This window comes from Anas acuta, chromosome Z (genome assembly GCF_963932015.1).
Source record: "Anas acuta chromosome Z, bAnaAcu1.1, whole genome shotgun sequence".
In the NCBI taxonomy this organism is placed as follows: domain Eukaryota; kingdom Metazoa; phylum Chordata; class Aves; order Anseriformes; family Anatidae; genus Anas; species Anas acuta.
The window spans coordinates 11,037,433-11,055,306 of record NC_089017.1 but is presented as its reverse complement, the minus strand read 5'-3'; the positions used below and the strand labels follow the sequence as shown (position 1 = coordinate 11,055,306).

General features: G+C 34.6%; 1 protein-coding gene across 4 annotated transcripts in view; it reads left to right on the top strand.

Annotated features, from left to right (window-relative positions):
* Window positions 1-17,378, top strand: part of FGF10 (fibroblast growth factor 10) — a 64,708-nt gene extending 47,330 nt beyond the window's left edge. For all 4 annotated transcript variants that reach the window (XM_068666591.1, XM_068666592.1, XM_068666590.1 and 1 more), the window contains 2 exons: window positions 10,736-10,839; window positions 15,047-17,378. In XM_068666591.1, coding sequence (XP_068522692.1) covers window positions 10,736-10,839; window positions 15,047-15,244 — 302 coding nt within the window. In that variant the 3' untranslated portion in view covers window positions 15,245-17,378. The remainder of the gene's footprint in view (window positions 1-10,735; window positions 10,840-15,046) is intronic.
* Window positions 17,379-17,874: the final 496 nt, after the last annotated feature.

Below are 17,874 nucleotides of genomic sequence, written 5' to 3'. Positions count from 1 at the left end.
TGCAGTGATTGAACGGTGTCTTTTCAATTGTTTGCATCTTAGGATGAATTAAGTACCCAGACTGTTTATGTCAGAAAAAAAAAATAGTCAAAACAATGAACTGATGTTCAGAGGTCATCCAGTTATTTTCACTTATTAAATTGTTGGCTTTAACATCTTCTGCAGTATGAACTCACAATCAATTTCTCACTCCATTCACTTTGTCTCTTTATTTACTCTAAGATTATCCAATAACATGATTGTCTTTTTCAATAAATACTTTATCTGAAAAACTTTAGACAGTAGTTTGTTGGCAAAACACCCCCCAGGGTTATGAGCTACTCACAACCTATGTCAATCTTAAATTATACACAGTATTGGTACAAACTATGTAAATAAGAATACTAGATTCACAGGTCTGTCTTTTATTTGATCACATTTCTTTTCAGTCAAGAAAAGAATCTGAGGAAGAAAATGTTGCCAGGGACAAAAAACAGTCTAATTTTAAGATATACTGAAATATGGTTTGCAATCATTTTCTTAATACTGATCACCTTTGCTGTATATCTTCCCTAGTCTATACTTCTAAAATGTTCATTATATCCCCAAAATCCTTATGAGGTTTCCTTAAAATAGTGGTTATTATGACCAAGCAATACTAGGAATATTTGTGCTATTGTGGAATAAAACTGCTGAAAATGTTATGAGTAACTGTCACCTAAGGTAATTATGTGAAAAAGTTATCATTATAGCTGTCCAGGGATAGTCCTGCATTATTAACACATGGATCCTACATTTTAAAATACCATGGATTCCTTTCTCCAGTGTAAGGCAAAACCATATATAATTCATTCGGAACATGTGATAGATTAGTGCATTTGGCAAGTTTCTGATTTGCATTGAAAACACTAAAACACCCTTTTCCTCACAGAAATACAGTAGTATCAGGATACTGTTAGGAATTGTATTTAGCCATGGTCCCTAGAAAGGGAGCCTGTAGAACTTTCTGTTTTACCCCAAAACTAGGTCATTGTGCCCATACAGATTTAGGAGGGGATCTTACTTTCCACTGGCAGTGTGCAATGTAAATTTCCAGTTGTTGTGGTATAGTTATGCAATGAGTTTCCTTCTGTCTCCCACCTTACAGAAGAAGGTATTTGGAACCAGCAAATATGAGATCTTATTTTTCCAATCCTGTTTTCTGCATAAAAAGGAGTGAAGCTGAGATCTATGAGGCCTCAAATTAAATATAACTGTTGAACGAAACTGTTCTCTCATTTCAATGTGCAGCTGAGTAGTATTTGTGAGACAATCTCTGTAGGAGGCAACAGACCTGTCACTAGGATAAAGACTGCTGAGCAGCAAAGGCCATCTGCAATACACTGTAAGTGATACATACATCTGATACACCTGTACATTTTTTCATCTATTTGTGCCCCATTTGTGAATGTATATACTGTATCTGCTAAGAATTTCTGACTGAACTGCACTTCAGTGAAGGTCTGCCTTTCCTGAGACTGCAAGTAACAAGCTGCTTCTCCTACCAGTCACCATACATTTTGACTTTTTCTTCTGCAGTGCCACTGTCTATATATTATCCTTCTCTTGTGTATTAGGCTGGGCAATAAATGGAACAGACCCTATGATTTCATTCAATTTGCTCTCTTATTCATGTTGAAATTTGTACAAATGTTAAAATGCAGGAGATGAACATAATGATCCTGAATGTAAAAGGTAACATGGGATTCCACCCAGGTTACAAATAGGCAGCTCCATACACCCCTGAGGAAATTTACTGAACTATATTGGTCTCTTAGAAGCTTTCCATCATCCTATGTATTTCTGTGGAGACCTAGAAATTTAAGATTTGGCAGAACTCCTGAGTGCCTGGTCCTGTCTACTAAATGGAAACATATATGGTCTGCCAAGTTTCGATTAGGATTTGGATTGGGATCCAAGTTTCCTTATAAACACATGAAGTAATCTTTCTGCTTTATTCAGTACCCATCAGACCTTAGTTAGAACACTAGTTCAGTCTTGGGCACCTCACTTCAAAAAAATTAGCCAGTTGGAAAGACACCAGAAAGAAAGCAATAGGAGGTCTAGAAAACATATACTACTAGGAATGACTGCAAAAAGTTGGATTGTTTAGTCCTTAGGGTTTTAGGTTGATTTGTTTTCTATCAAGAGTTTATTTTCAGGCTAGATCATTCCAATGATTTTGTTTATAGTGCTGCTCCACAAACAGTTATATTTGAAGGGTTGGTGAACTTCAGCACAGAGGCAGGATAAAGTATCTAGGGGAAGGGAGGGCTTATACTCCTTAAGTTGCCTTTGTCAACAGAGCTAACAAATCAGGTAACTACAACCCTGCATCTGTATACATAGATCATATATTCTAAGTTGGGGTGTTTTGTTTTCCCCTTTTTCCTCCTGGTGTGTTAATTGCTACTACTCCTTGGGCGGTTTGAGTTGTCAGCTGTAACTTCTCCATCTCAGAAACAGTTCAGATAATGAATTCTGGCATTCTGTCTGTGTCTAATCTGCATGTTATCAAATCTCGCAATGTTGGGGTCAAGCATGCTGAGATCTTCAGACCCTTAAATTTTCCATCAACATTCACATAGCTGGCTGCACCTCTTCCTGTCTTGGCTCAAAGCATGGAGTTCAAGAAATCTGAGTTGTGCTTAACAGGGCTAGGTAGAGTTGGCTCTACCTGTAGCCATTCCATCTCCACAGCATGAATTAAATCCATGTGAAGGAAGTGAGACTGTATCATCTTCCCTCCTTCAAGACAACTCCAGCACTTAGGCTAAATCTGATGACATGCTAGCATGTAAGTGATGAAAATAATGGAGAAGGTGTCCTTAAGGACAGATCTGAACAGATCTTAATTGACAGCATAGATGTATCCTTAAAGTCACTTCTTGCATTTCCTTTGCTTAAGTTTAGCCCATCTAACTTCAATCATTTAGCAGAGGAAGTGGCAATGTTCAGACTTGTCCTTTGGAGCTGTCTATCTCTCTCCACACACTAGAAGGGAAAATTAATTTTCAGTTACAGGTCGGTATTATGTGCCCATGCAGCATAAATTGCTTCCTGACATTTTTGTAGCTAAACTTAAACTTCTGCTTTACTAACCAATAGCTCTTACTATTTCATCCCTAATAGGATTTCCTCTTCCTATGTATCATACTACTGCCACCCTTCCATGTATTTGGTGTTACAGAGGAGTGTTGGTTGAGTAGTCTTTGCTCTGCTCTGAAATCAAACTCATAAAAGAAACGGATAAGGAAAGGAGAAGCAACTTACCTTCTCTTATTCCCTCTGATTGTCTGACAAAGGGCTCTAATAATTTTTTGTTGTTGTTGTTGTGTACAATGGAGATTTCATATCTTATGCTGATACTGTGCTCATGCAAGAGGGCCCTGAAGTCCTGTTCCCACAGTCTTCCAGAAGTTTGGATATTTATCCCAGGCATTTATCCATATATATATATGTGGATATATAATATATAATATAATATATATATAGGTTAAAATATATAATATATAATAAGATATAATATATATTATAAGATAATATATATATTATATAACATATTTAATATGTTATATAGAGAGAGAGATATTATATATATAATGCATATATATATAATATCTATATGCATTTGGATAAATGCATATAATGCATTATAATGCATTTATTTTCTGTTCCACTATCTCTCGCTTTCTGATGTCAGCAATTCTTATGCAAAATAAATAAAAAACAAGAGGTGTTCAATGCCATGTTCAATGCTCAAAACCATGGGCAACCTGATATAGTTGGTGACATCCCTGACCATGGCAGTGGGTTTGAAACTAAATGATTTTCAGTGTCCCTTCCAACCCAAGCCATTCTATGATTCTATGGTATGATTGATAGCAGTATACATTCTGACTTGGGGATGTTTTCAACTCACTCTCCACCAGTGTAAGTGGTGAAACAGAGTGGGAAAAGACTCGGTGACCCTTTAGTACTTCACTCTTGTCTTTCATGACTACATCCAACCAATCTTCTCACTTCCTCAAACAAGCCTTTTTCAAATGGCCTAGTAGGAGCAGCTTTTTGAATTGTGAAATCTTTAACATGATGCTTTATCATCAACTTTGGCCGAAGACACTGACAGTCAAAGAAACTCCTCTAGAGATTCTCCCTGCAGGGTGATCTAAAAAAAAAGTTCTGAAAACTTAGTTTAAAGATATGTTGCTAAGTTTCCCCTCTTTGCCCTCCCTGACTTCACAGGTCCAGCACCTTCTTGTCAACATTTCAGAAACTGGAAAGTTTCAGAAACTATCAGTCATTATCACATTCTGTCCAGATGAACTCAGTCTTATTCTGCAGTGCAGACAGAAGAAAAGGCAAGGGAGGGAAGGACTGCCTGTGGATTGCCACATATATGGATGGCATTATGCCACATATATGGATGGCATTATGTCTGAAATGCGAAGTCTTTGAATTGGGGATTATAGAAGGTATTCCCATTCTTTTACATTAAGACTAGGGTTACAGACATGTAAAGTGCATTTTAAGAACTTACTATACAAATGACACTACAGAAAAACAGTCACTGCCTCATGCTACATAGCATTTGATTTCAGAATCAGGTGGTTCTCATTGCAAGGTACAGGGTTTTTTTGGTCCATTCTAATACAGCCTTGATAATGTATCTGGTACTCTCTCACGTCTGCTTCCTAACAAATTGCTTGACATAATTTTACACAAGTTCTAGGATATTCTGTATTTTATTTTTTTTTGCCTCATATTACCAGTATTTTTATAAGAACATAAGACATTTGGAATTAGTGTACAGAATTATGTAAGAGTATGGGGTTTTTTTGTTTGTTTGTTTGTTTGATTGATTTTAAACAATCCCTCTGTGTGGAACAAGATAGCCAGTCAGCTTTCTGTTGCCTTCTCATTTATGCAATGATTTTTATAAACCATAAAAATACAGTTTATTTAAGTTAAATATATTTGGTTTCTATTGGGAGTATGTTTTGAGCCTTTGGGACCTGTAAAGAGAGCATATGCATGGCTACAGGGCACATCTCAAGACGATATTTAAAATGTTTCTAATTATATTGAGTTGGAAATGGTTTGGGTATTGAAAACCATGCTTTTACAGTGGATGTGGTCAATGGGGATTAGTTGTAATTTTTGGAGTTTACAGAATTATGGCTGTAAAGTAAGTGTGCTATCTGTTTTAAAACCATAATGGAGGCCACAGCATTTTTTTATTTTCTTCATTTAAAAATATACTTTTTTTTTTTTTCTTTTCCAAGTTCCTAAAGAACATAGAACTGGAAATGAGTAACCACCGATGAGAATTTTCCCCCCAGTAATATTTTTTTTGTACTGCTTATTATCAAACCTAGATACAAGTCAAATTATACCATAGTCATTAATTATTTTATTTATTTTGTTGAGTGACTATTTTTTAGCAATGCAAATGAATGAACCCAAGCCAAGGCATAAAATCAGATACTAGAAACATATTAGGTAGTATATGGAATACATACTTTTTTTTAGTCTCCATAGAAAAATAACACAAGCTCCAACCAATGGTAACTAACACAGGTTAGAATAGAAAAAGAACGTGATAATAAATATAATACTTATTTTTAAAAAAGGGAAAACAAAAGACCTAGAAACAAGTCAGCATATGTAGAGAAAAAATATGGGGCAAATATTTTTTAAATATATGCTTATAAGCACCTAATAAATTATAAATCAAAATAATTAATAGTAATATCAAACCATACCAAATTTACATCAGTGATGGGCTAAAACCTTTGCGTACAGGAGAGAAGCAGTAGGTATCATCAATTTGGGAAAGATTTTTGAAATCAGTATATCAGAATATTCTCTTAAACAAGAGTAACAAACAAAATATAAGTGACAGTCTTACAGCAAAGGCTTTGTATCAAATACCATATATATCAAAAATACAGAAAATCTTCCTCATGTAGACAGTGTATATAGGTCACCTGGGAGGTCACATATCATTTTTTGAAAGTGTTTAAGAACAATTCATCTGCCAAGAATAGTTTTCCTGACTAAAGCCATGGAGCACCCTCACTCTGGCATCCTTTTAGCCACATTGTCTTTGACTATTTAGAGATCCTTACCTTCAAGCTTGATTACTCTTGAGAGGCAATGGAAATTATCTATATTTTTTATTTCAGTAACATAGAAGCCCAATCATGCCACATAGCTCTACTATAGAAACCTTGAGGAAAATACAAAAAAAAAAAAAAAAAAAAAGGTCCTCAAAGAAGTCAGTTTCATTAGGTGGTGAAAGCACTACAGTTTTATGCTTCATACTGTATGTCTCAATTGCTTTACTTTACACATTCCTGCTGAATTTAATAATGACTCAAGAATAATCAAATACATATTTTCACCCTTAGATCAAAGGCACTTGATTTAAATGCAGTCTATTTCAAAGTTCTGGAAAGTCCTTATGACTTCTTATAGATCTAGGTCAGATGAGCATCTTGATCTCTGGAATTTGTGTCTACGTCACAGACACCTACAAAAAGATTCCCATTATCTTCAATAGATTTCTATCAAACACACAAGACAATCCCCTCCATAGAAAATGTGTAAATGATGCTGAACAATTTGCAATCTAGACAAAAGATAGTTCCATGCTCATAATGAGCATGTAACTCCAGTGAAGTCTCCAGGGCATACAACTAGTAACAGGGCAGATAAATACCAAACTAGACCCCTGCTACCCAAGGAGCAATAGATGAAGAGTACTACATTTATTTGAAAGAAAAACATTAATTTTTTTACTTCTTTCCTCAAAATATTGCAGAGGTTAAAATATGCAAAATTTTCACTGAAAGCTATACAACATTTTTCAACTCCAAAAAACACAAAACACACCCAATGAAAATAAGTCAAGGATCACTGGTCATGAGATCAAACTGACAGTAGTTCAGATGAATTAAGCAAAATTTGGTTGCAGTTAAATAGCATAACTGGGTACAATCAAGGTAGTTACTCTTACATGTACTCTTATATATAATATTATATGTATATATATATTACTTTTATATATAATGTTAACATAATAACAATTCTCCTCATTACTTCCCTCTAGCTGCCTGATTGGGGGTATAATGGCAAATGAGATAGTGACCAAACTTTACCAGAAAAAATTTCATGATTTATATAAATTGTTCTGTTGTTTTAACTCGGTTATTATAGTGAAGAGCAGTGTATCAGCATTAAAATGTGTTAGTTTAGAGCAAGCTTCCTATTTAAACACTGTTCTCCTTCAGCTGCACTCAGAAATTTCACAAGTGCAATAGTCTGTTAAGTTAATCCAATATGGTGTTATTACAAAGATACTATGACAAACTATAAATCAGTTTAATCCGTTTAAACATACAATAATTAATAATACTACATATTATGCCAGTATCAGATTATATTTTTATTGTTACTGGTGTTAGAGATAGACCGAGCCTAGTTTTACTGGTGACACTTGGGTTACAGCTATTAATTTCTACAATAAAATTCGTTTGACTAAATTCTTTTTTGACATGGAAAAGACCTGAAAACATGTCACTCACACAGAAAGAGAGGGGTGTTGTAGTGACATTCACAACATAGTCTTACCCTCTTACAGGTTGTCATCCACATAACTTAAAGCATTCCACTTAACTGTTCTTGATTTTGAGTACAAATACTGTAGAGGATGACCCATGGTAGAGAAATGTTAAAGACCACTGTTCTATATTAATGCTTTTGCAGAAAATCAAGAAAACGACTTTGGCTTTTTTTTTTTTTCAGTGAAAATGAGCAACATTATAAGAGTAACAAAAACATAATAGGCCTTGGCTGCTAGGCTTACTGATCTGCTTGTGTCAATGGTACAACGTTTGTAATATATGAGCTGGCTAACAAGACCTAGTTAAGGAGCTCTGACAACTTTTCTTGAGATTAGAGAGTACAATTATTTTCATCTTACTTATGGAAAAGGATACAGAGCTCCTTCGTAATAGTCATATTATTCTTAAAAGTAGGTAGTGGGTCTTACCTCACTCTTCCTGAAAACATTCTGGAATTTCCCAGATTACTAATTTAATAATTTTACTAATTGACTAATTTCCCCCAATTTAAGCCTCCTCTTATTTCCACCTAGGACCTTGTGCTAATGCACAAGCTAACATTGCATGTAGATAACTAATGGAAGTTATGTTTTGATTTTTCATTTATCTAACCGGGCATATCTTTTTCTACCTAGCAGTGGAAAAAGGTAGCTCTAGATATAGTAGAGGGGCCTTTGGTGCTACTGAATTGGATGCACCTCTGATGATGGAATGAGCTTATTTGGGAAATTGTTTTTCTTACTCCCTCACAGGTAGCACATTTGCAATGCCATATGTAACTATGCTTTCACTGTTTTTTTAAACCCATTGGGTTTCAAGCTCAAGAGGTAATTATCACAGAACTGCTCTCATGCAGCTGTAAGAAACTCAATGGATATTCAGCTCTATGAGTGAAGTTTGTTAGTATATATGTGCAACACAATCTTTAGCAGTGTTGATTTTTCATGCTGTAGTTGAAAAACTTACAATTAAATTCTTACAAGAGAAGGCTTTATCACTGCTTTTTTTAGCAGTACATGATAAACTATGCCTATCAACACTTACATTTACATACTGAAATCAGTATTTGCAGCATGAGGCACTCATAAAGAAATTAAAACAAAATAACCCTCCTCCTTGAGTTCTTTATAGGTTTGGACAGGAAATGTATTGTTTACATATACATACATACGCATATATATGTATATATTTCTGGTTTAAAGTGGTCCATTTTTTGGAGAGCTTTACTAGATCCTAGACCTCTTGTTGTTTATTGTTGCCATTCTCACTGAAATCTTTCTAATATGTAATCACTCTGTAGCTCTGGCCAACCTATTGCTTCCTGTTAAATAAATACAAGTTCTCTGGTAATTGCATTATCATTTACATATATTTTTTATTAAAAATAGGTAATTTATATAAATCCAGAATGTATATATATTATAATAATATATATATATATTTAAAAATGCAGTCAGAAAAGTCCATCTCTTCTTTCATGGCAATAAAAGGAAGCTTTTCCCATTATATTGCCTAGGTTTATATTTCTTTTATTTTTCATGTCCATAACCTATATCATCAATTTTCTTCCTATTAAAAATCAGATATTTCTTTGTCGTGCTTGATTCATAGCCACTGTCTAGCTAGCATTAAAGCTTCTATGTCAAGTCACAGAACAAGTATCAACCTTGCTCATCTGTTAATCCTGATTTATACAGACCTGCAGCACAATGGCCATATTGCTTGACTTTTCCATTGTACCTAAAGCAGCCATTATTAATATATACATATCTATGCAGTGAAGGAGCTTCCTACAAACCTCCACTGCAAACTGAACTCCAGATGCTTACACAGTCTGCACAGACTGCATACAGTTTTCATGGACAGAAAAACAGCATTTCCAGACAAAGCACTGAATAACAAGCTACGCTCGGATTCAGTTGGTGTGTGGTTACCATAAGGAATTTTAAGTAAATGAAAAAAACATATGAATTTTCCAGTTTTTCTCTGCTCAGACAAAAAGTGTTGGACATATGTAGTACCAAATTATTGCAGATGCCTTTTCTTTAAGTAGTTGGCAACTCATCAATGTTGTCCCAGCTGATCTATTCATCATATTATTTGTTGGCTTTATGTAGGATGTTTTTTCTCTAAGATTTCCCAATACTTTTGGCCCTCCAGTAATTTCCCCTGTTGTTGCCCCTTTGTGACCTCTGAGTTAGATGGCTTTTTTTTCCCATTACTACTACTTTAATATCAATAGAAAGGCTGGAGTATACTACCTATACTAACCATTTAGAAGATATTTCTTTGGAACCATATTTATCTCATATTAAAGCATTTGCATTAAAACAACAGAGCCATCCAATTGCTCTAGTAATAGCTGAAAATATACCTCTGGATTCACTCCCTATGTAAGTGGCACTAACTGCTAGTCCCAAATCAGTATGCTCTTGGACAGACAATGCAGAGATGAAAAGTTCTGTGTCCTGTTACTGGCCCCTTGAGCTATCCAATATCCCAGAAATAGTTCGTTAAAAAAAAAAAAAAAAAAAAAAAAAAAAAAAGTTAATCATATTTATTACAAACAGAGCAAAACGTTTCTGATATCTGAAAAGCAAAGATAATGTGGCCGTTAGGGTTAGTCTTACTATATCCCAAAATGTCAACACACTTGCCAAAAATGAATTTATCATCTCAGTGCAGCCAAGAGATTTAGTTTATCTAAATGTCCTACAAGGAATAAATAGTTTACCACTGGTTTTGAAGATTGGGATAAATCTAACATTCTATTGACATATGCTATAGATTTAATTTAATGCTGTGGTTCAGATGTCTCTTCTGATAAATTTTAGTAAAATCTATGCTAAGAAGAATGGAGCTGTTTCAGTATTTATGGGGTTTAAAATGCAGGGTTTGCAAAGGAAACATGTTAATTGAAACAATATTTGTGTATACTCTTGCAATAGTTTGGAGAAGAATGTTACTGAAGTCTATTGGTCAATTCATTTTGAGTATTAGAAGCTTTGTATTATGGGGGGTTTACTGTTCTTTCTATAGTGAGAAAGTCATATAATGAAGTGATTAAATAGTTGATTTTTTATTTTTAGGCATATTGGAGATAACATCCGTTGAAATTGGAGTCGTGGCAGTTAAGTCTATTAAAAGCAACTATTATTTAGCCATGAACAAGAAAGGAAAAGTCTATGGCTCTGTAAGTACCTCTTTTTACCTTCCAAACAGATGGCAGTAGTCAACATATTTTCCTCTCTTACCTACTGAAAACCCCACTTGTCTGTGTATTACTACTAATTAGAGCTAAAATTAGCTGTTCATCAAAATGTCAACCTCTGGTAAACCAGCACCCCCCCCAGCCACAAGCATCTTGTAGCTGGGATTTATTATGTTCACTGCTTCAGTCACATTTCTTACTAACTGATGGCTGATGGAAAGGATCTACAAAATGTAATCTTTAAGGCTCTTTTTCCATATTCTTCACAGAATAACAGAATCATCTAGGTTGGAAGAGACCTCCAAGATTACCTAGTCCAACCTCTGACCTAACACTAACAAGTCCTCCACTAAACCATATCACTAAGCTCTACATCTAACGGTCTTTTAAAGACCTCCAGGGATGGTGACTCAACCGCTTCCCTGGGCAGCCTGTTCCAGTGCCTAACAGCCCTTTCAGTAAAGTTCTTCCTAATATCCAACCTAAACCTCCCCTGGTGCAACTTTAGCCCATTCCCCCTCGTCCTGTCACCAGGCACATAGAAGAATAGACCAACACCCACCTCGCTACAGCCTCCTTTAAGGTACCTATAGAGTGCAATAAGGTCACCCCTGAGCCTCCTCTTTTCCAGACTGAACAACCCCAGCTCCCTCAGCTGCTCTTCATAAGACTTGTTCTCCAGACTCTTCACCAGCTTCGTTGCCTGTTTCTGGACTTGCTCAAGCACCTCAAAGTCTTTCTTGTAGTGAGGGGCCCAAAACTGAACACAGTACTTGAGATGCGGCCTCACCAGAGCTGAGTTTCTGCAGTACTGACACAATAATTAGTGATTCTGAGGAAATAAAGTGTACCTAAAATGCTGTAAACTTCAGCTGATGGAGAAGGCACATCAAAGTATGAGTGTTGAGAAGAAGATTTCTGGAGCACTCAGCTATAAAATGACTATAGTAATTAATAAACAAGCTTATAGACAGGACAAAGAGACAGAGATATTTTGACTGAGAAGAATTTGGATATCATTTGAAAATTGTGCTATTTGCATTTCTGTAAGTTTGGGTTTACTGATATTTCCAGTTTAAACAAGTAATAATAATAATAATAATAATAATAATAATAAATTCTTAATAGGAATCAGTATAATCTAGAAATCTGACTACTAAATTCAAGTTTACACTCACACATCCGCATGATGGCACAGACATCAGATTGTTCTGTTATTACATATCAACCGGTTTGTAATTTTGCAACTTTTTATCCAGTTTGAACCCACATGAGTGTAAACTTATTCAAGTCATGTACAGAGGTGATGAGCCAATCTTCAGATTGCTCTGGATTCAGAACATCCATAGGTTTTAAAGAGGGTAACATAGTTAAGCCCACTTCTGCTGAAAACAATGAAGTATTGCCAGTCTGAGACTACCGATTGCATCAATTGAGATTCAAGGGGGTTGATGTCATTTGGCCCTTTTTTCTAAGTAAGCATTTCTGTCGGGTGCACTTAGTTCATATAAACTTCATAAACTGTCTTCCCTTATCTGCACTGTTGTTACTAGTCACTCCTAGTTTATGAGGTTACTTCTGACCTCCTCAGTTCCTGGGCAGTGTTGAAGAATTGCATTAGGGATAGAAAGATCTGAACAGATAATTTTTTCCTAAGCTCCCATAAATGTAGATTTTAATTTATAAAATTACACTGGTGAGATATAATAGATAATCAGTGGTCAGCCCTGCACATTTGAGAGTCATAAGGGTATATTGAGTGGCTGACAATGTTTTCTTTTTTCAGTTAAGCTCTGTTGCTTTATTGATCACAGGAATACTTCTGGACATAAGTGAATACATTAGCTTATATCACCAGTCAATACAAATCTTGGTTAATGTTGTTAAGTTAGTCATTGGTGATGATCAGTCCCAAAACCTAAAATAAGGTTTTCTACCCAACGTGTTATCCATTGCTGGTGTGGTAGGAGTTCTTCCAACCCTATTCGTACACAAAAGAAGGCAAAGCAGCTTTCATGTACCGTAGGTGGAAACTGCTGCCATAAGATTCAGTAATTCACAGTGTATTAGAAATAGTGTTGACAGGAGGCTATGAATGTGGAAAGCTGTTTTTTTAATTCCAACTGAGATAATTTTTCAATATTCACATCATAAAATCACAATATAATGACTTATCAAAACCTATTCCATAATACTTCTGAGATTTCAAGAATGCTTCTGTTATTATTTTTCCCATCCTCCTAAGACTTGCAGTTAGACTCATATTACTGCAGAGTGGCAGCTTGCAGATGGATATGAAAAACAGAACCAATAAAAATTTTAAAAACACTCTTAAGCATGTGCACAATAGACATTCATTCACCATATAGGTGCAGGGCTATACTGAAATTTAGTTGGAATGAACAAAGCAGTCCTGGGCTAACACTCAGACCCCTGCCAATAAGACTTCTTAGCCACTTCACAGCATCATTCGTTCTCTCTGTATTATCTAATAATAGGAAAAAAAAAAAAAAAAAAAAAGTTAAAAAATTTGGATTCTAGTATGGTTCTGCATCTGGAAAAACAAGTATGACTGTTTCTCCATTTATCAAATATGTTACCATTTGACTGACTAGAGGGAGCCAAGGAAGACTCATTTAGTTTCTTTAACAAATTAACACTCTCTCAGATAGGAAAAATTACTGTAGTTTAGAACTATAGTTGATAGTCACCTGCCTTCTTAATACCTTGATATGGGAAGTAGCAAATTACTACAGCAACTAAAAGTTAAATTATCTGTATGTTAGCGTATGAATACAGGCAGCATTAATGGTTGTTTTGCATAGGAGTTTTCTCCTGGCAGTGTATTCCCCAACAGTTATTGTTCCACTAACTACTAATCCAAAAATTTAAGTGCATTTTGAGAGCCAAATTGTGTTTGCATATGTGCAATTGTGTTAAAAAAGCATTAAGTATGCGTTCTGTGGTCTTAAAATCAAGTTAAACATTAATAATACACCAGAAACTTCTTACTGTTTTGAGTACTAAACATTAACTAGTTTAAAAAATCTAGTTTAAATTAATAGGAAGAGAAAAAAATATGTATTTGACCCGTGTTATTTTAAAACAATGTAATTCAGCTAAATAATGTCTATTTTATTAATGCAGATACTTTCTATATATTTTTTTACCTGAATATCTACAGATTTTAGTCATAATCAAAAAATCCCTGAAATTATTATCCCATGAAAAATGTTTTATTATTCATACAAATGTGTTATCTTGTTCATAAACACCTTAAGAATGGTTAGTATATCATACTCTAAGATTCTGACATGCTTCCGTTTGAGCTGTACAATAACATCTTGTTTTTATAAATGCAGAAACAACGAAATATTAATTTTTGGTTGATGTTTTAGTATGTTGTAAATGTTATACTTTCAAAAGTTTTCTGTATGGAATATAAGTAATTTGATCTGACTTTTTTTTATGTAGTAATTACTTTTTTGTGAAAACAAATCTTTCTTGTCTTTACTATAGAGAAGCAGATACAAATAAAAGTGCATTTAACATTATAGTCTCCCTCTACTTGCTTCGTCATGCTTGTATTTTTTATCCTTTATAGCAAATGGGCAGCTGGTTCTCCTTTAAAAATAGAAAGCATTAATCCCTGGTATCCTACCCAAAACTGCTCTGAATTTTACTGTGAATATCTTCTCAATAAGATATAGGCTTATATATGAATCATTCTTTTAGGCCAAGCCCCTCTTCAAATCAGCAAGTAAACAGGCTTCACATCCATTCTATCAACAGCCTGACAGTGATTTGCACCCACCCAAAAAAGCACTTTTTCATGGCCAGTGTAGTGTAAAGGATCCTACTTTCAATAAAAGTAGGGCTATGCCATTGTTTAACATATGGTATCAATAATCTGGTTCAAGATATTTAAGGGTTGTATTTATTAGAACTTAAATATGATGAATGATTCCAAGAGCACTACCTCATACTTTGAGTTTATTGTTGAGAATATGATTTAATATTGTTCCTGTGTTCCAATACAGAGAAGTTGCATTTCAACTCTGGATGAATTATATCATTTTATTGCTATAATTATTTTTTTTTTCACTTTTTGTAATCTTAAGTGATGTTGCTTTAAATGCAACTCAGTGAAATTTGTTTATTCTGAATTGGTGTTTTCTTCTTTTTACAGAAGGAGTTTAACAGTGATTGCAAATTGAAGGAAAGAATAGAAGAAAATGGATATAACACATATGCATCCCTAAATTGGAAGCACAATGGAAGGCAAATGTTTGTGGCTCTAAATGGAAGGGGAGCCACAAAAAGAGGACAGAAAACAAGAAGGAAAAACACTTCAGCTCACTTTCTTCCAATGGTAGTAATGTCATAGATGAAGGAACTCTATTACCAATTCAGTTGAACCAAAAGCTCTTATGTCAAGCATAATTTGTAGTCCTCTCGAAGAGTAAGTGCAAAGAAATTGCGCAGATATCTGCTTATTTGAAAAGAGCAGGGGAAGCCTCTGAAGGTTTTGAACTTATTGCTGGCAGATCAAATACTTTTATTAAGTTCAGTGTCATATCTTAAAATCAAGATACAAGCTGGATCAAATGGGATGGAAGTTATTGCCAGTGTGAACAATTTATTATTTTTTTTAATCTCTGCGACGGAATTTAACAGATGAGAGACAATCTATTGAATGATCTTCATGGGGAAAGTTATTTATGGAATACTAACTTGTATCAAGGACCTTATTTGCTTATTCAAGCCTAATGATCCAATGAACAGTTAGACACGCAAGCATTTACTGGAAGCACTTGGGTCATATGTAAAAGCAAAGATGTTTTTGGAGAAGCCTTGTGGAAGAATGGATAAGATTAAGGAATATAAGCAAAGTAGCGTAAAACTGTTTTAACAAAACAGATAGTATGATTTGCTTGTATGTTCTAACTTCATTCCTTTTTATTTCTTTCTAAGTTATTTATTTAATAGGATGTTAAATATCTTTTTGGTTTGAAATGTTTTCCTCATTTGCTTGTTGTTTTCCCTTTTCCTCAGTACTTTATGCAGAGGTTGATAAGTGTCAAAACCTCATAAGCACACTGAGAATAGGGAATGGACATGGTTTAAAGGCAGAATTTAATGTGTATAATCCATATTTTTTTCTTAAACTGTCTTGCACTTAAGCAAAAAGACCAAACAAGCAGTGCTTGAATTTATGGTATTGGGTGTCTATGTTGGAGAGGTTTTTTTTACTTCTCAACACTCAAGAACAAACTTCAAGAAATACTTTGTTCAAAGGGTCTTTCTGCTGTTTTTAAATTGAGAGGAGGGGCCACCTCTGTACTTGGGTGTCAATGCATCTGTTTGTATATATGTCTGACTTGGATTTCAATGGGGATCAAAGATGCATTGCAATCAGTGAGAAACTTCGCGGCAAGCACTGGGCTGGAACCTAGATGTGGACAGCCCAGTTAAAATCACTGAGACTGCACATATTAAAACTAAACAGTATGTAATTCCCAAGTGTAAAATTTGGTCTCTGAAAGGTAAGTAAGAAGGCAACACAGTCCTGCACTCCTTATTCAGTTAATATGCCCATTCAGCACATTTGTCCTTGGTACCAGCTTGTAGAATCACAGGCATATACTGGGAGCAATACCTAAATAAGGACTGAGGGGTAGGGGATTCAAAATCATGTGCATGCATTTATCAGAGACTATTACTCACATGTATATTATATATGAGAGCCAACCAAAAAGCTGTGCTGGTATCCAGCTTTAGCATGCCTTTCATATCCATCATTGTAACTGAAGGCTCAAAATGCATAATATCCAGCACATTTTTATAAAGTGTTACTAGTCCCATGGCTTAACTTGAGCAACTGCAGTATAACAAAGTTAAGCGTGATATGAAGTCTGTTCAATTAAAGGTACATAAGGTTTGTTTTATGTTTTGCTTTACTCTGTAATTTTAGAGAGCTCTGGATAGCTCACCAATATAACCATATTGAGATTCATTTTGTTAGAGCAGATAAATAGAAAACAGTACATCAAACAATTTGTACCACTGTCTTCACATTGTATTCCACTAAATAAATAAATAAGCCTTTGCAGTGTCTGTAGTAAGAAACAAAAGTAGTATAATATTATTTTGTTCTAAATACTTTAAGTGATAACTATGAGATTATATTGATGCTGCAGTTTTATCTTCAATATTTCTTGTTGTGAAAAAGTTGGTTTTATTTTTATTGTTTGGAAACTGTATTTTGGTACAAAGGATAGCCTTGCTTAATGTGTCTTTTTGAGAATGTTTAACCTCTAAAAAGGCTGGTGTTGGAGTCTTCTATAACTTATTTAAGTCAATGTTTAACCAGCACTTCAATCTTAATCTGTTATTTAAATATCAGCTGTTGTTTTTTTTTTTTTTTTTTAAGCAAAAAATAATAGCTTTCCCATAAAATACAAAATGGTCAGATTGTATTTCCTGTACTTAAATAAAATCAATTGTTTTAAAACCAGAAAGTCATTTGAGACAAAACATTTTAGCTGATAGCTAACATTACATTTCATTGAACTTTATCTCCAGCTTGCTTCTTCACAAATGTGACTTTTCTAGAAAGGGAAATAATAATTTCAGATTTTAAATGTAAATGCAGACAATCAGCAAACTTAACTACCATAGTAGAAGTGAGGTTTTGTTGTTTAAAGTTGTAATCAATAATGAATACTGACAAGACATAACGGACCACCCACAGTGAACATTCAATGTTAGCCTGGGCAATTGCAGTATTGGCTGACCACTTAAAGAACATTTAGGGTACAAATTAGGTTCTATTTTTACAGAATTACCTAGTTTACTTGGTCAGGGAAGGGATTATGCATAAACTTTGTAATAGTACTCAAAACTTTATGCTGCTCAGAGGCCAAAATCAGAAAATATCACTTTTCCAAAGTGAGTCAGGAGCCATTTATGACATGAATAGTTGTTTCTGAGAATTAACCAAAGCAAAATTACTTT